The sequence below is a fragment of the Diplotaxodon limnothrissa genome, linkage group LG7, assembly GCF_057381915.1.
Source record: "Diplotaxodon limnothrissa isolate DT_005_m linkage group LG7, D_limnothrissa_male_GT1.1, whole genome shotgun sequence".
In the NCBI taxonomy this organism is placed as follows: Eukaryota; Metazoa; Chordata; class Actinopteri; order Cichliformes; family Cichlidae; genus Diplotaxodon; species Diplotaxodon limnothrissa.
In genome coordinates this window covers 13755857-13775567 of record NC_140602.1, presented here as the reverse complement: position 1 = coordinate 13775567, position 19711 = coordinate 13755857, and the positions used below count along the sequence as shown (strand labels likewise).

Below are 19711 nucleotides of genomic sequence, written 5' to 3'. Positions count from 1 at the left end.
CTTAAGGATGTTGAAGTTTCTGAGCTCCTTTGAAGTGTGATTCAGAACAAGGAGTTATACTCTTGAGCCATACTCGTCCTTGTCTCCAGTATTGTATCCAACATGCATGCCTTTGTCTCGTCCAGCAGCAACTCTAAAAAAAAAACAAAACAACAGGTGATACTGTGCTTTAAAGAAACACAGTTATAGTTACCAGTGAGGTGTAAGAAATGATGGGGGGAGCATTTAGACAAAGATGTAACGTTAAACACCTTTCAATCCCTTCCAGGATGTAATTTGGAATGAGACTGTGACATAGCCTTTCATCTCCAAAAGTATGCATTTATGTGTTTTGGAAGGCATTGTCAGCACTGCTGAGCCTCACAACAATAAGGTCTTCGGTTTGAACATCCTGGATAGTTGCAGGCTGTGTGGCGTTTGCATGCTCTTCCTGTGTGTGGATAGATTTTCCCAAGATACTGCACCTTAGATTAATTGGTGATTTGAGGTACAGAAAGTGATTAAAAACACAAAGAATAAAGTGCTGTATGAACATATTTAAGTTTCACTTTAACTGCTTGAGTGGTCAGCAAGAAAAGTGCTGTAGATACGTCGGTCCATTTCTCCCCTCTGGTTAATACTAACCTATCCTTACATATTTAAACTAACATTGTTTTCCATATCTAAAAGTATGAATGCAGTAGTATACTCACATATCACTCCTCACCAGTGTGGAAGTTATCAGAATTTAAAAACAGCTATAACATTACTTCCTCTAGACATAAAATTCTACATGCTTGTTTTTCTAGGTCAATTATTTTCATATATTTGTAACTATGTATCACAAGAATTACATAATAAGTTACAAAGTAACCCCATAAACATTGTCTAGTGTCCTACTAGTTGTTTATAGAAAACCATAACTGCACAAAAATGGGTTTATGATTCATGTGTTGTCACACTGCCAAGGAGTGACTAAGAGTGGCACAAGTGAATGCACACACGTTTCCCACCTATAAAATCCATTTAACGAGGGCACAACCACTATCAACTCCTGGACTTTTAAACTCTATATTTGATTGTCAGTTAAAGCAATCTGTCTCAATGTGTCAAATTTACATAGTCTTGTGTACTTTGTATTCCAGGCTCCATATCCAGTCATATAAAAAGCCAGTCAAATTCTTGTTGTACTTAGATATTTAGACTTCCTTAAAAAGTGTGGGGCAAACCAGGTTTGAGCGCCTTGACAACATTGTTCAAGGAATGGAAATAATCAAGCAGAGCAGATGTGGTTTAGTTAAAAAACAAAATGCATACAATAAGTTATTGTTCAGCAAGGGATGTTTTCTGTGATTTTGCCCTTTACCTACCTTTTTTGCCTTAATATGCAGCACATCAAGGTGACAATGAAAACAAGTCCCAGTGTACAGCTCACCAGTATGGGAACCAGTAAACCTGCAGAGCAGCATAAATATATATTTTGTCATAAGTGGCGATTATTGTTAAATAACAATTTCTAATGGGGTATGTTTATATTTCAGAGGCCTAAATATAAACTTGAATTTTCATGTGACATATCATAAATGAACAGAAATCAATACTTAGTAAGTCTTAATAATAAGGCTTTACTTTTAGACTTAGATGTGTTTAGTGATCTAAGAAATACTTAAATAATTAATAAATTATTATTATAAACCTTCATGTTATGTATTGTGGCTTAACATGATTATACATGTCTGTTTAAAAATTGTTTACTGAGCCTAAAGCAACGTACCAGTGTTTATCCAAGAGAGGTCGTCTGAGTAACAGAGAGAGAGAGAGAGAGAGAAATAGTGAAAATGCATTTTAACAGATTTTAACTCAGATAAGGAAAATAGTGAAAAGACGACCCATGACTGATAATAGAGGGAAAATAATTACATTTCAGTAATTTTCATAGGAGAAACAGACACTCATATGACACAAACATTGGAATTTTTGTTCCTCTCAAATTTCTCCCGCAGCCCATTGACCCATTTGAAAAAATGTATATAATGTATGAATGAATTATCTGTGAATGATGGTGAGACAGGTGTAATGGTGAAGATGCAAGGAATAGAGAAGGTGGATGAATATAAATACCTGTGGTCAGCCAGACAAAAAGCAATGGGTGATCTACAAAAGAGGTGGAGAACAGAGTGCAGGCAGCGTGGTGGAGTGGGTGGAGACAAGTGTCTGAGATGATTTGTGACACAAGGATGCAAGATTGAGAGGGAAGCTTTACAAAAATAGTATTGAGATCTGCCATGATGTATTGTATGGAAACAGTGGTATCCTTAAAAAGACAGAGGGCAGAGCTGGACGTGGCTGAGTTGAAGATGGTAAAATTCACTAGGAGTGACCAGGATGGGTAGGATTACAAATAATTCCATCAGAGGGACAGCTCAGGTTGAGTGGTTTGGAGACAAAGTCAGAGAGAGACAGCTGAGATGGCTTGGACATGTGTAGAGGAGGGATAGTGGATATATTTGACAATGGATGCTGAAGATGCCAGACAGGAGGAAAGGAGAACGACCATAGAGAATATTCATGGATGTGGTGGAGGAGGACATATAGAGGGTGTGTAGTGGTTCCCTTTTGGGACCAGATGAAGGAAAAAGAAGAAATCATCTGTGCTGTGACGTGGATCAAGTCAGAATTTTAAATACACAAGCGCAGTCTAAAACTTTATCTTAACTATAGTTAACCCTCAACATTTTTAATTTGACTACTTCTTTAATCCTCCTCTATATAGTTAAGGTGCAGAATCTACAAAGTACACACTTCTTTTTCGTGGCATGCAAAATAAACATAATGTAGTCTAATAACTTGCTGTCATTTCTCCTATTTAAGCATTAAATTCTGTTCATAGATGTGCAACTGAAAACCTTTAATGCTTTATTATTTTATATAAATATAGAAGCGAAATGTAAAAAGCTTCCGATTTTTAGATCTGCAAAGATCTAAAAATCATGTTAGCTCAAAATAAATTCTTTTGGTTTAGCCACATTTCTACATTGTGTATGACAATAATTACTAGCATGGCTCCAGAATTACCATACTATAGGACTGAGCTTGGCATCCAGTAAAACACTTTAAATGGTCCTTGGCATCTCCCACTCGTACAAGTTGACACGTAAAGATTTTCACACAGGAAACTTGTCATTTTTTATAGTTTATTGAAAAGCATTGCTTAGCCAGGCAAATGTGGGCAAAGATACCAAAAGTACTAACAAATTAAAAAAATATATATATATATATATATATATATATATTTTTTTTTTCAGAGCAAAAATATACACACTGAGATAGTCCTATCATTATACTGAGGACAGTCACTGCTGGGCACTGGTTTTGCATCCGATTGATTTTGTGCAAAAAACAAACAAACAAAATCTGTGACAAAAAAAAACTGTTAACGTTTCTGAAAACTACAAATATGTGCACACACAGGAAAGTAAAATTGTAATATCACGTACATAAAGCATAAACTGGTTAAAAGAATGCAGGGCGTGGCTTGGAAATTTGGCTGTCAGTGTGGGACACACAACTGATGTCTGCTACAGAAAGTCACACTGAGTTTCAACAATGCCAGGCATCTCTCTAGTCTTCCCACTCCATAGGCAAAAGCCAAGGATGTGGATAACCCTGGCTTTGTGGTTTCCTGGAAACTGTAGCAGTGGAATGACCATTATATTGTGTCATTGGCACGTCTTTCTCCAATGCTGTGGAAGTCTTTCTTTGATTCATCATGGCTTTAGTCAGGGAATGATTTAACTCAGTAGCCTCGTCTGTTGGCCGTCCCTGGAGAATATACCTGATGGTAGGGAGAGCTAAGTCTGATCTGCACTCTAGGTAGCTTTTTAGGTTAAGCTCAGGGAAAACTGCATCTCTAAGAGCCTGAACCATCTGATTCTCAGCATGGGACTGTTTGAGCTGGTGGGAAACTCTCTGCTCCAGTGAGACGTAGCTCAGTGTGTTTTCTGCTAGCCTGAGTTTTCCCACATGGCGATTGGCCTGGCTTTTCTTCCCAAGGGATGGATTCAGCGTTTGTTGTTTGGATTTGGCCAGTCTCTCATTCTGCTGGGTTTTGAGGTCTTTCTTCTTGCCAGCATGGTGTTTCTCTGAGCCACTTGGTAGGAGCTTGTACAGGTCTTCATCAGCCAGGTCTCCTAAGTCGCCAACCAGTAGCTGCTGTATGATTTGCTTTCTTGTTAACGGAGATGTAACTGTAAGAGTACCATGCAGTCTTCTGCCTGCATCAGACACAGAGCCAATGTTGTTAAACATCCCCGCAAGCTGGATGCTCATTTGGACGATGATGGATCTTCAAGCCCACCATGCAACAGCGCTGCTCATAGCGATACAGTAAAAGCTCAAGCTGCTGTCTGCTAGCTAGCGCTTCTGAGAAGCTCATAGCATGGGATTTCACACTGCCATGTCACAGCACGTCTCATTAGGAAAGCATAGCTCTGCGTGGAAAGCTTTGAGGAAACCATGCACATTCATACCACACAATATGGACCTAAATACCATACATTGCGGTACACCAGGCAACCACATAAAAGTCAGGCTTTAGGGACAAATTTAAGGGCTGCAGATGTTTTCAGCATGTCAGAGGAGTGGTTAAATCAACATGTCTTAAAAGATGGCGTACTTCCAGACAAGCTCATCAAGCTCAATCAAATTTAAAAATGATCAGCATCAAATCTAAGCCACAAGCAGGTTACACCATACAAGCCAAAGCCAGCATGACAGCTGTAATCTCTGCAGCAGAATAAAAGCCCTCAATTCATTCAAATGTGTCTTTCAGCCTTTTTTTAAAGCAGCACAGCAGCCATGTCGCTTATGTGACCTTTTCACCCATGCTCAGGTAATAAAGCAAGCCATGTTTGTAGACCATACTTACGTTCTTTGAAAGATGCCAAGACGAGCCGATTGTCAACAGGTTGCGTTTTCCTGTAGTTGTTACTCAGCGACATAGAGGCTGAGTCCTGGGCATTCGAGGAGTAGAGCGTTGCTGCTAGGGTCAGAAACTAAATAAAGCACAGCAAAACAAAAGCAAGTTTAGCACAAAGGCTTTTCCACACCAATAAAGTTTAAAAGACGCCACACTGACACATCTTAAAAAAATTTTTGCAACTGCTTTCTTATTCTAATATTAAACCTGGTTAAAAGTCACTTCAGCTGCTGAAGCACCTGTTGGCGAGAAACTGTTATAGGATTCCTGAACACCGTCCACAGGACACTCGGATAGCACGGAGGAGTCGTCAGTGAGCCGTCGTAGCGATAATACTCATCCAAACGCGTAGGCAGCAAAGCTCTGATGTTGAAAGCAGGCACCTTCACTTTCTGATCTGACAGTCGGAATGACAAAACAGAAATCAGCTGTTGGGTGACATTAATGTAAAATCCATGACTGTCATATGAATGATTCACACCTCAAACTTAGATAAAGAATCACAAACACAGCTTATGTTTTGCATAGGCTTATGTTTACTCCACATTAGTACTTAGAAAAAACTAGTACTCAGGTCTTACCTCTGTATATAATACGATCTATGAACTTCAGAATGTGGTCAAAAGCTGGATTGAACATCCCAACCTTTATAGAAACACAAATAATGAAATAGTTAGGTCTACTTTACAGAAGAAAACAAAATTACAGAACATTATCCACAAGGTCTCACCTCAACCAGCACACCCAGCACAGCCAGGCCATCAGATTTGTCCACGGCGGTGGAAATATTGGGATACTTATCTGAATTGTAATGCACTACATGCAACTGTGAACAAAAAGAACAATATGTCAAGATCCTGTGGAGAAAAACACAAAACAAGAAGGTATTTTATGTAAATCACTCTCATTTTTATAACTCACGCCATCTGTGACATAGTACTAATAGCAGCGATTTGGTGGGGTCATGGAAAAAGTGACACATACACTGCCAGATTGTTATGTACACCACTGCATCACTGCAACAGCCCTGTGATAAACCTTAAAGTACCTTAAGACTACTACCCTGTGTTCAGACTATTACTTAGTTTCGGGCGAGCATGGAGGTTGGTATATCATGTCATTATAACGTCTCTGCTCTCCATGTTATCTCCTTTTTATTTAAATGACAACTGTTATTAGTGTACACTTATAATAGCTGTTCAATGCAGAGAGTAGATGTTAGTTGGATTGAACATAAGTGGAGGTATTCAGAAAGCATTGAATGCAATCTTCTGTGGAAGAAAATACCAAAAGAAAATATTTTACACCAGCTTTCAGAACGTTATTCTATATTCTGTACAACCCAAAGGCTTCTTAGCCCTTCTGACCAAATAGTTTTATTTACAGACTTTGCTCTGTCTTGAGAATTAAGGAAGACCTTTTCACCATTTCAGGAAAATGTTCAATTTCCCATCATGCCATGCCTCCAAAACAACATGTCATCAAGGAACTGTGGTTCTGGAGTCTGGAGAGACTTGAAAAGACGCATGTTTTCGACATGTCCACACAGAAAATCAGGTCAAACCACAGCACCTTAAATGTGGCTGCACAGCAGCTGGAGCGTGGTCACATAAAATGAACACAGGTTGCAGTCGTTTCAGTCTGCCCACTGTAATCCAAATAATTCCAAATTATATACAACAGTATCCCATTTTCACCTACTTTACTTTAAACTTGACTTTCAAATCGTCTTCTTTACCTGAAGTGCCAAAGTAAATAAATGAAACTATTGTGTGAAACCTGTTTACAGGGCTTCACACGTTAAATAGCACAGACAGCCGCTCATTTAGCGAAGTGGTTTAAAACCACAGTATATAATAGCCTGGTACATACAATCCCCTAAAACCCTTTTGAGTAAGAGACTACATACCATCTAGCAATGAACATTCTGATACCGACCGATGTCTTTTTTCTGACTTTTAGAATATGCAACTAAATGCCAAATATGCTGATTTGATGATTGTAAACCAATGATTTATTTTGGTAAAAGAATCCTCTATGTTCTCTGTAATATTAGCAGTGAGGGTTTAGAGTTAAAGTTTTTATGCATATAATTTCAATTTACACTTGATTGCACATCGAAATAGGCAGCACGTAGAAGCAACACATTCGACAGATGGGTGTGAGCTACATATTTGCAGCAGTCTCAACAAACCACAACAGTGACATGCGAATGCTTTTCATATTTCATATTTAGCAACATCATCTTTGAAGGGTGTCAGTGGCTTCGATTCCCCTGCCAGTCAAATGTCACACGTTTCAGTCACAAAGTATTAATGCTTTGCTTGAAGCCAGAGTTGTCACTTCTAAGTACAGATAAGGGTAAAACTTATTTAAATAAGCAGACACAGATAATCATATCTTTAAATCCTGACAGAAGAAATATTGTGTGATGTTTAATAACCTCACTCCACTCTCTCATTTAAATATTATAACTTCTGTTTCAGTTCTGTTTACTTCAGTTTACTTTGTTAGTCCTCCTCATCCATATTAATTGAAGGTTGCTTTTCTCATTCAATTCAGTTCAATTCAATTTTATTTCTACAGCGCCAAATCACAACAACAGTCACCGCAAGGCGCTTTATATTCTAAGGTAGACTCTACAATAATCCCCACATTGACTATGGAAAGTCAGAGTCAGTGAGTCTCTGTGCTGGAATCATTCTAGGACTAAAGGTAGTCACCTACAAAGAAAAACATACTGTTTATTCATACATGCCAGAGGGATGAGGTGAGGTGAGGTGAGGTGAGGTGAGGTGAGGTGAGGCGAGAAGCTACCTCTCAACTGAGAGTGTTGAGCTGGCAGGAAGACCAGTAGCAAAGAAAAGGCAGAAGTGAATCAGTAGCTAAAAGTTGGTAGAGTCAAGGAGAAAGTGAGATAGGCTACTGCTTGGTCATGACTGATGAGAAAGCTGCATCTTAGTCATATCACTTACAGTTGATATTAAGATGGTACAGCTTATCGCCTAACACCATTCATCCTAACAGGAAATGAATGAGTTGATGAACCAACCAGAACGAATATCTGACATGTACATGTAGAAAGTTGCAAAGATATTGAAATACTTTAGGACAACTACCTTGAATTTGTACTTAAGTGTAGCACTGTAGTGCACTACCATCTCTGAAAAGTGCAGTTTGCATTGTTTACCTCTGCAGCATACTGCTTACTGTTCACCGTATGCTCAGAACCTGCAGGCCGACTGGGGGAGCCCCAGTGGAAATGGAGTTGAGCCGCAGTGTATCGGTTACGTAGGCTGGAGATGGACATCGTGGGGGACAATGAAAGCTGCACTGTGAATCAAAGCAAATGAAAGCACACATCAACATAAAGAGTCATGACTGCACCAGTAAACACTGGGGCATCACAAAACATGAGCTTTATCTAAACTGAGGAAGTCAGCATGCCAAATCCCCAACCCCCCACCCTTCCCTATCCCCACTGTCTTGTTCTGTCATAGTGGTGTAGCTGCTTTTAAGACCATTTATAGCCGGGTGACGCAAAGTGCATTTCGCATGATCGTCAGTGCATGACGAATGCTTGCACATGAAAACGCTTTGTCAGCCCATTTGGAATACACGTCACACTGATGATGCCACTCAGTTTGTGGTGTTGAGGCTCACCAGGTATGCACACATAAGCATTTCTGTGTTATTTGCATTCTGTGTGCAGAAAGCAGTTTTGTTATGCAGATATAACAGCAATGCATCCTTGCCAACATTCGGAAGGCATGACATGCATCCTCAGCTATACATGATTGTCACAAAAATTCCTAATGGAGCAGTTTGTACATGATGTTTGAGGGAACATGACAGAAGCGTATCTAACTAGTTTTGCAGCGCACAGTTTATTGCATAGTTTCACTTCACTTCGCTATGTTCTAAATAAATATTGCACATTAAATTTAAGCTGGTTTCCTTCATTAAGATGCGTCAGTCCAAGCAGAGGCGGATCAGATGAGTAGTCTTTGGTCATATTTTCCCAGGCAGTTAAGATAATAAGAGGTTGATTATAGAAAATTGTTGTGGCAAATGAAGAAAAAAGATCTGCCTATCATTTTCCTAAGTTTGGCCCAGAAAATAGGTCTCCACATTTATGTGTGGACATTTTAATGAATGCATAGACAAGCACATCACTTTGATTTGAAAAACTTTTAGATTTCAGGCCAAACAAAGCATGGCATACTTAAATATTTGCTTAGTTTGATACACACTGTCTTACTTGTGATGAGTGTAAGTACACATTACATCTTACATCGTATTGCACGTCTTACATATTCTTTGGATAACACTGTTGATGTATACTCACCAGAGTGTCCATTGTTTCCAAGAGTGAGCTGCTCATTTGGAGACAGGTTGTAGTTCTGAACCTCAATTGGACGTAAAGTGGGATCGAACCTTAGCAGATCTGACTTCAAGTCTATTGGTGACTGTAGCGCTCCACCACAATACGGATAATCCTGGGACCAGTGGTCCTGTCCTTGGGGTCCTGCAACAACATTAACATTATTACATTATGCAATTTTTGAATCTGAATTTACCTATCTGAATCTGAATACCTAGATTTCAATTTTAAAAGTGTGGATTCACCAGAAAACATTAGCATGGACATTTTTCAGAAACTAAACTGTTTAATGTTATCAGGCAAACATCTCACAGTGTGAGGCTAAACAGTGGGTGGCTCCAAAGAGGGCTAGAGTTTGTTTTAGTGTGTAATAAATGTTTTATCTTTGGTCCAAATGACTTATTATTATCTATAAACAAGATGGTGGGAGGAAGCCTACGACTCTGCTCATGCGCTTTTTTTGAAGCAGTGAGAAAAGAGAACCAGCCTGCTGCTTGCAGGCAGCGCCACGCAGTGAGAATGCCGTCTCTCTCCAAATGAGAGGTTTCTATAAAGTGCAAGACACCGAAAATGGCCACATTTACAATTGAGTCATACGGTTTACAAAGCGACCTCAGTTTTTTTTGTCAGGGGGTTAACTCTCAAAAATGTTTCCTCCAAGGCCACGAGGCACAGTGTGCTTTAAAATAATACAGAAATTGGGAAACAATTATTTTTTAAAAATGGACTGAGAAGAAAAACAGGAAGCTGTTGAATGTGCATTTTCATTGCGTGATGTTTTAAGTGTAAGCGTCTATGCACTGAGCTTTTCAAACAACAAGTCAGGCTAATAGTTTGCAATGAATGGACTTCATCAAATTTGAAATGTCACATTTGTGACAAAATGGAAGAAGCTGTGCGTATGCTCTCATCTTGGCAGCACAATTGCTGCTAATTCATTATCTGTTTAGCATTCATCAAAAGATTCACCATTCACCATATGCCAGCTGACCATGGTTAAATATAAAAGATTGCCCCCAACCTCCCTCTCAGACAAATGTGGATTGACTGTATAAGACATGCCAGAAGTCGTCAACCAAAGTAGCAAAATCACTGAATACTTGTTTGATGAAAAGCTCCAAGTTCAATCTAGGCAAACCGTCTCTAACTAAGAAGAAAATTGTTCTTATTTTACTTTTTCTGTTACTCACTATTCATAACATTTGTGTTTTACTTTGATGCTGGGTGCCCTTTAATATAGGATGTTTAGTGGCCCTTGGTGGTCCCTAGGCAGTACTTGGTAGAACATAGATGACTGTGGGTAATTTCTACGTAAAAGAAATCTTAAAATAGAAGATTTTAACAAACTTTTCTAAGCAATCCTCTAAACATCACACTGGTAGCAGAGCAGGGCGAGAGGAATACAACAGACATTGTTAATCTCATTTATTTTATTCTCGTGCAAAGACTCATTGTATGTCCTTTGCCAGAGGGTGGAGTGTTGAGGTGGAGATAATTTATATGACTCAGCTGTAGCACCACCACCAACAGAAAGTGCTACCAGTAGACAGACTGCTGACTACTATAATGTGGAATTTAGTATTTAATCTATGTTATTCTATGTTATCTATTTTTGTATATTTATATATTGTGCATATTTCAGGATGAAGCACCAAGAAGCACTGTCACAGTGCACCGTACTGACATATAAGGTCAGTCATTATCCTAATTAAGAACAGATACATTCTAATCAAACTATATTAATCATGACTACAAATTACTGACCAGAGAAGTGGGTATTTTCTTATTCAGCCCAAAGGAACCAGAGGTAAAGAATCCCTCCACCGTTTGGGTAACTTTTAAAGGTAATAGAGGACTTGATCAATGATTTTTTTCCCCAAAGATTGCTTAAGATTTTTCCAGAAAACAAAAAAAATGTCAAGACAGATTATATACATTTCCATTGCTTCACCTGCAAAGATTTTGCTTTAGCATTCAGACATTTTTTTTGCTGTAAAATAACGACGAGAGGTTTTAGTAAGAGTAGTTTATGTAAGAGATAGACATGATTCAAGAAGTCCCTCTCCATGAAGCTTAAGGCACCAGACAAAGGCAGCCAGCCACTTATGAAATGTTATAATTGTAGAGTCCGACTTTGTTCATCACAGACAAAAGTGGTGACTGTGCATGGTGTTTACCACACTGTCATCGCTTTTGTCTTCCTGTTTGACACTGTGACTTAAAACACTGATGAAGAGCCAAAAAGAAAATGCTTTATGTCAGTTCTTACTGGATAGGCAAAGCCAAAAAAAACAAAACCCCCCATCAACAACAACTTTATTATATCATATAAACTTTTTATATTTTATTTACCATATATATATATTACAAATTGTGTGTGAAATATTGTCACACTTACCATCATATGTCCATTTGGCACCTAAACAAGACAGAAAGAAAGCACTTGTAGAACAAGAGTTTACGGTACATACAAATGGTAAAATTTCAAAGCCAACTTTTGATGAATTAAAAACGATCACGAATCAAACTACACACAAAAGAAACACAAAAGAAAAAGTAAAAAAGAAAAACTTCTTGATCTCCGTCACTAAGCATGCAGCTGGATTGAGACACCTGCTTTAAAGCATCATTTTCTACCCACACACACAGAAAATCTTAGCAATGCATGGTAAGATTTCTATGTATTTATTTCTTTACTGTAGGAGCGCTTACCATGCACTGCGCTGAATAAAGTCAGCTGAAGGGAAACGATGACAGTGCGAGTCAGAAAGTGCATCTTGATCGCCTCAGACCTCCCTCGCAGTCTGCTGTCAACCCGGTGCGGAGCAAGAGCTTGAAGCACCGAAGCCCCAGCCTTCAAACCGGCCGGCTTTTTATACTCATGCCGTCAGCTTCTCTGTAGCTTGCGCTGACGTCAGAGCAACAACATAACCAGCCTCCACAGTCATTTGGTCACGGTCCGGATTGTGACAGAAACGACCGCATATAAGTACAGTCAGTCATTTAGGTTACCGAGTCCGATGTACCAGCAGACAAAACATACAGACCTACACACTCCAAACACACTCCTAACATCTGTATTTGCTAACAGTTTAAAAAAAAAATACAACTACTAGACTGTAATCCCTAACAGTTGTTCTAGCTCATAACTAATAAGCTCATAACCAAAGATGGGCAGTAACGCGTTACATGTAACCCGTTACTGTAATCTGATTACTTTTTTCAGGTAACGAGTAAAGTAAGGGATTACTATTGCAAAAAGGGTAATTAGATTACCGTTACTTTCCCGTAGGAACGCTGCGTTACTGCGTTACTAAAACCGTGATTTTTTTTGCAAGAATGTCTCATGACAGTGACATAAGCGAGTGCAACGTTCGTGACAACAGCTGTGTGCAGATCAACAATGGATCATATATGGAGTGCAGAGAGAGTATGAGCGTGCAGCGTTTAAAGCGTGGAAGTACTGACCTTACTTTGAGTTTGATTCCATAAAAAGTGACAAAAACATTAGTGTCCGCTGTGCGTGGGAAGAAAACTTCTTTTTACAGCGAAAAAACCCCTAAACTTCCAAACAAGCAGAGAAACTCGCGGATTCTTCCACTGACTGCGGCACACCTGCACCAGGGTAAACCTCCGCCTACCCTACTCCTGCTTTACAGGTGAAAATAGAGCAACAGGACCGCTGAGTCTTTGACTTTATTTATTTTCTGCTGTGTTTTACTTGCATCGATTTGAAAGACTGAGTGTAAACACAAAAAAAAAATTTTATTTTATGTGCTGGAATGTGCAGAAAATAGGTTTAAATATTAAACAAATTTCTTCCAGTCAGAGAATGTTGCAGATAATTACATTTTTGCTTGATGCATAAAGTTAAAAGATTAAAACTAATAAAACAAGTTTTAAAAAGAGACTTTTCCATTTGATTACATTTTGTATGATGGATTATGCAGAAAAAGTAGAATTGGGCTGAAAGATCTATCGCTTTATCACCTATTCAGGTTGTAAATCGTGTTTTTAAAAAGTAACTAAGTAATTAATTACTTTTGAAAATAAGTAATCAGTAAAGTAACGGGATTACTTTTTGGGGGAAGTAATTGGTAATTAGTTACTGATTACTTTTTTCAAGTAACTTGACCAACACTGCTCATAACACTCAAATGTCGTTTTGTAGTTGAGCAAACTATAAAGTATTGAGCTCTGTTGGCTTTTATGCAGCTTTAATTGAATAGGGCTCAATATTTTTTAGCTAATTTTTTTGGAACGCTCAAAAAGTTTAAGAAGCATATATTAGTGACGTTCTGGTGGGTGGAGTCTTGTCGCTCCTTCAGGAAAGCTGAGTCAGCCATCTTGAATTTACCTTGATGCGGGGAAGATTTGGCCAGCCCGTGTGGATTAAGAGTCCCCAACTTCAACCCACCACGACCACCACCTTATTTTTTTTCATCAACTGCCCTAAATTTGGTAAGTCTAACGCGTTTTTGTTTTGTTTAAATTTAATTTCGATAAACATTCTTTTTTTATTTTTTACTGGAAATATATTCGTCCTTCGTGCACTTCCTGTGTATATGGAAGAGGATTAGGGCCACTGAAAAAAAAAAAAAAAGAATTCTGACTTTAATCTCAGAATTCTGACTTTATTCTCAGAATTCTGACTTTATTCTCAGAATTCTGACTTTTTTCTCAGAATTCTGAGATTAAAGTCAGAATTCTTTTTTTTTTTTTTCCAGTGGCCCTAATCCTCTTCCGTATGTGTACCTGCGTGAAGATGTCTCCACGTTATTCAGGACTTGTGATGTAAGTGTACTGGCCTCAGCATCAACCATATGACATCACTCAGAACTCAAGGAGAACCAGGGTGTATATCAGGAAGGAGGTTCAACACAGTCCTCATCTGACTTGTTTTCTCCCATATATCAACTATTGTTGAATAAGATTGCAAGAAGATTGTTACGCATAAACCAGAAAACATGAAAATAGTTGAAAGTTTTTATCTGCAGATTTTTTTTGTATAATAATCTATCTCCCTTTTTAAAATTCAAGTGTTCTATTTTTTTGGAGGTGCCATGTTGTGGTCAGAGAAATGTTTGGTAAATAACAAAAACAAATATCTTGGCATATATTTATTATTGAAAACATTTATTTAAACATATGTTTTGAAACCAAACCCAAATTAAGATTATTGTAATGCATCATGATGTATCGCAATATCAAATTAAATCGTTGACATTATAATCCTAAAAGAAACGTGCGACTTATGAAGATTCACACCTCTAATCAATAGCATGATTTGTGTCCTTGTGGGGCTGAACTCATTCTTGTATTATTTTTGTTTTGCAGTCAGCAGATGGTCCAGAACTCACTGACACTCCTGTGGCTCTGCTGACAGTTGTCACGGATGACACTACTGATTCGGCTCTCTTCAGTCCCGAAAGCATCTGCATTGTCGTTGAGGATGAAATACTTGTGAATGGTCCCACAAATCTGGCTGACTCATTTCTCCTGCTCTTTGGGTACATCTATGCACTAGACCTACAATACCAAAAGAAACTTGAGCTTACATTCACATTTATCCAGAAGGTTGTGATGTGCCTTGAGGACAAAAAACCACTGAAAGGGCGTCTACTGATGCTGAAGAATGATTTGTTCAATGAGTGAATCACTCAGAATGGACTACTTGTTGAGCTGAGTATTGAGGAAGCTTTTTTGTTTTGTTTTTTTCACCGACCCATCCTTAAAATTCAGGGAAATTAAGGACGCATTTGAGGGCCGCATTTCGAGCAGCCTTTGAATTGGGAAAGCCTTCTCTTGTCGCTGTGACGTAATCGGCCTTAAAACCCCAAATCCGGTCATTGGCACTTCCTGGCTTGTGTAGTTACTAGGTAACAAAAGCTCAACACTGCCCCTAGTGTCCTGGAGCACTTCCGTTGTGTTTTGGAATTTGCAAGTGTTTTTGAGTTTGCAAGTGTTTTGGAGTTTGTACGTGTTTTGGAGTTTGCAAGTGTTTTTTAGTTTGTACTTGTTTTGGATTTTGCAAGTGTTTTGGAGTTTGTACGTGTTTTGGACTTTGCATGTGTTTTTGACTTTGCATGTGTTTTGGAGTTTGCAAGTGTTTTGGATTTTGCAAGTGTTTTGGAGTTTGTACGTGTTTTGGAGTTTGCAAGTGTTTTTTAGTTTGTACGTGTTTTGGATTTTGCAAGTGTTTTGGAGTTTGCATGTGTTTTTTGGAGTTTGCATGTGTTTTTTAGTTTGTACGTGTTTTGGATTTTGCAAGTGTTTTGGAGTTTGTACGTGTTTTGGAGTTTGCAAGTGTTTTTTAGTTTGTACGTGTTTTGGATTTTGCAAGTGTTTTGGAGTTTGTACGTGTTTTGGATTTTGCAAGTGTTTTTTAGTTTGTACGTGTTTTGGATTTTGCAAGTGTTTTGGAGTGTGTATGTGTTTTGGATTTTGCAAGTGTTTTGGAGTTTGTACGTGTTTTGGACTTTGCATGTGTTTTTTAGTTTGTACATGTTTTGGATTTTGCAAGTGTTTTGGAGTTTGTACGTGTTTTGGAGTTTGCAAGTGTTTTTTAGTTTGTACGTGTTTTGGATTTTGCAAGTGTTTTGGAGTGTGTACGTGTTTTGGAGTTTGCATGTGGTTTTTAGTTTGCAAGTGTTTTGGATTTTGCAAGTGTTTTGGAGTTTGTACGTGTTTTGGAGTTTGCATGTGTTTTTTGGATTTTGCAAGTGTTTTGGATCTTGCAAGTGTTTTGGAGTTTGTACGTGTTTTGGACTTTGCATGTGTTTTTTAGTTTGCAAGTGTTTTGGATTTTGCAAGTGTTTTGGAGTTTGTACGTGCTTTGTCTCTAGGGGCCACCGTATCTTTTTCCATATTATTCAAAACTGTTTTTTAAGTGTTATGTAATTAATGATAGTAGTTACGAAAATATTTTTTTAAGTTAATCATTTAAAATATTAAGTAGCTGATTTTCTTCATTATCATCATAATTTTAGCTTTTTCTTGTTTTTATTATTGTACTAGCTTTTAAGAATTGAATGAATTCAACATTTTTAAGCAATTAACTTTTTTTATTGTTTGTACAGTTTGTACAATTTATATTTTACTTTAGGCAATTCAACACCTTATAGTTAAACAGTGAAAATAAACCAGAAATCCACTTAGAAAACATTTGTACTAAGTGTTCAGTAAATGTTAACTTTCAGTGTTCAAACTTTCATGCAGTAAACACATTTAAGATTAATTTTACACATACAGGACTCAAAATGGTTAACAATTTTTGAAACAGAGTCAACATGTTTAACATAATGCTGGTTCATTCATCAGCACATCTCTTTGAGGATTAAATGCAGGATAAGTTTTAAGGACAGGGTAGTACAACAACTGTCAAGACACATTTCTTGAATATAATATCAAAAATAACTAGATAGAAAAAAATTAGTGTCTTCTATTTTTTATCAACACTATCATTTTTTCCCAGTGGACTTCCAAATACAAAGTAACACAATCTGAATAAAATTTCTTAGTGCTCAAAACAAGTGACATCTTTAGAACATACTGTTCTTGAGACTTGTTACTTTTGCACTGGCTCTCAGTCCATCAAGATCAAGCAACAGCTTCTGAAAGACTTCGAAAGCATATTTCAGTTCCTTGCAATAGCTCAGATTGAGAGCATATATTATGCCCATGAGTAACGCACAGCAACTTGGGATATCCGGGCCCTCCAGGATTTTTGTTCCTTCTACCACAATGGTTGCAGTCTTGTGGTCAGATCCAGGGGTATACCGGTCACCGATGATGGCAATTTTCATCACCTGCCTTTCTAGGTTGGCCTCAAATTCTTCTGTGTCCTTGTAAAGCACATTTAAAAAATAGGTTAGTTGATTATAGATTAGACTTTTATCCTTGCTGAATCGTAATAATTCAGAAGATCAGTGCACACAAACAAACACACACACACACACACTGACCCAAATAGGATGTATCAATAAGCATGAGACAAAATTATGGTATCATAAGACAAATCAATAAAAACACAGCCCGCTTTTTGTTTTGATTTTTTTTAACCACACAACATGAACAACATTTTCTATGACCAGTTTGACCTGCTCTACCTAAATCGATTTCTAACATGGGATTTACTTGCTTAATGTGAAGTTCACTTGTGTAGGCCTAAAGACAGCATTCTAGTTTGTTTTTAAGAAAACTAAACAACAGTATGCCAGGTTTGGTCATCAATTTAGAATGTAAAACTAAGGAAAACAATAAACTGAAATCGAACATATACATAATTATTAGCTTTGACATATTGGATTAGCTGAAATTATTAAGTGAAACGCTACAATCATTAGTTGAATTGTTCAAGGAGCCTTTTGCCATGCCCAACACCTAAGCTGAATGAGTCACTTGTGAAAACCTGGACCAGTTAAATACTCTGTTATAGGAAACTGCAGACTTCACCAAAATTATCTTTAAAAGAAACCTGTTGTTTTTAAAGCATTTAAGATCAACTTGCTTTAAACTGATAATCCACCACATTCATCATTTAATTGTTTTTAATTTTATTCTGTAATGTTGGAGTCATGTAATGTTGCATTCAAAAATATTTGTGTATGAGTATGTTTATTTATTTATTTTTTTACTTTGTGCATTAGGATTAAGATTGTAATCAGAAAATCAAATATAGAACATATGGGGAGTGATATGAGTGTATTATGTATGAAATGTAAGAAAATTTTTTGTTACCTGTGTCGCATCAAATAATGCAGGCCAACGCTCCATGAAGTTCCTGATAGCGGGTGCCTCATATACGATTTCTTGCCTGCGAAGAGAGAATGTCTTACCCATTTTCCCTGCAATCACCTGGCAATTATCCCTTTTCATCACTTCACACAAGAGGTCCACTCTTTCCTTCTCCAAACTTCCACTTGTTTCCCCTTGAGGATGTGGAGGTAGGTAATTTACTTTCGCCTTTTTAGGCTTTTTAAAATTTTTAGCAGGAGCCTGCTCATGTGCTGGTTTCCTCTTGAGTGAGTTCACCACAATTTCCGGGCAGCCAGTACCTCGAATATTGGATCTGAAGTTGTTCATTTTATATTTGAGGCGCTGAATCCATCCATAACATCCATGAAAAGAACCTGGTTCTTTGAGGCAGGGATGTTTTTTAGTCAAGGTCTCTGCTACTTGACTTAGTTGTGCACTTGATGGATAAGCAGTGTACTCAAAAATAGCCTCAGCTAAACTTCCAAGGATGTCTGGAAGTAGTGTGATGAGATCTTTAGTACCAAAAACAGTCCCAGAACAACTGAAGTTTTGATTGCCGGACTGCAGCAGAATCTCCGTACTGGTAGAGAAACGAGGGATTGGAAATTCTATGGGCCATCCATTTGATCGCTGGACTGGTATTTCTGTCTCTAATTCTGAAGAGACAGGCAATGTGTCATGTGACAATGCAGATGAGCAGGCATCATCAGAAAATTGAAGAGGATCATCAGCAAGGCTTGTAAAGGATCTGTCTACATCTGTTAAGGTCAGAGTTACTGTAGGAGGTTCCTGGATATAGATCACCTTGATAGTGTCCTTATCCTTAAAGGAGAAAAACTCATTACCAAAATCAGCATCCTTGTAATGCAAACAGAAATCCCCAGAAATCCTAAATGTATCTTGAACAACTGAATGAAGTTCCTCAACTGTTCCAGGGATTCCAGATGGTAATGCCAGTTTCTCGACATCATGTTCTGAAAGAATCACTCGTAGATGGGCTGGTTGTGACATTAATGAAGCTGTAATAATAAAAAAAAAAAACGCAAAATGATGGCTCCGCGGGGGTTTAAGTGTTAAAATGTTTCAGTGAGCACCATAACAATGAAGGTAAGTAAAAAATGCACAATAGCGTTTCCCACAGAGTTAGCTTCACAAAATACCAGGCCAACACCAAACTCTATTCCTTCTAATTTTTCTCAATCTGTTTTAAATGAAAACATGAAGACTACATTATAACAACGTCAACAACAATAACATACTATGTTCTTGCACTTTATTTGCATCTTTATCCGCCTCTGTTCAAAGATGGTCGCTCACAGTGGGCGACCATCTTTGAACAGAGGCGGGGGTTTACGACACCAACTCTCTGCCATCTATAATCCAGTTTTGAGATCCCTTCCCAGACGCCTTAACGCCCACTCACATCCTGGGCCATCTGACCTCAGAAATTCGCATGATAAGGTGGGGCCAGGTTTCACAATGAACACACCCGAAACCCTGGCTGATTGGGACCCACGCCCAGTTTCACACCTTGGCTCAGGCGATTAGAGGATCATCAGGGGGTCCTTTTGTCCCTCTGTGGGGGGTTACTCCCACTGGGTTTATATCTGGGA

General features: G+C 38.2%; 1 protein-coding gene across 1 annotated transcript; it reads right to left on the bottom strand.

Annotated features, from left to right (window-relative positions):
• Positions 1-3372: 3372 nt before the first annotated feature.
• Positions 3373-12145, bottom strand: ca12 (carbonic anhydrase 12). The gene is made up of 9 exons (XM_085357459.1): positions 12054-12145; positions 11740-11760; positions 9306-9485; positions 8148-8290; positions 5688-5783; positions 5539-5602; positions 5197-5354; positions 4907-5033; positions 3373-4253 (listed from the first exon to the last, which is right to left on the bottom strand). The coding sequence occupies exons 1-9, from the start codon at positions 12115-12117 to the stop codon at positions 3601-3603; spliced, it is 1506 nt and encodes a 501-aa protein (XP_085213585.1). The 5' UTR covers positions 12118-12145; the 3' UTR covers positions 3373-3600.
• Positions 12146-19711: the final 7566 nt, after the last annotated feature.

Bases quoted from the DNA above. Each gene is read 5' to 3' on its own strand.
- ca12 (XM_085357459.1), bottom strand. From the start codon at position 12,117: ATGCACTTTCTGACTCGCACTGTCATCGTTTCCCTTCAGCTGACTTTA. The intron at 9,486-11,739 runs GTAAGTGTGACA...ATGTTGTTGCAG, and splicing joins TGCCAAATGGACATATGATG to GACCCCAAGGACAGGACCAC. The intron at 4,254-4,906 runs GTAAGTATGGTC...TGTCTGATGCAG, and splicing joins CTTGGCATCTTTCAAAGAAC to GCAGAAGACTGCATGGTACT.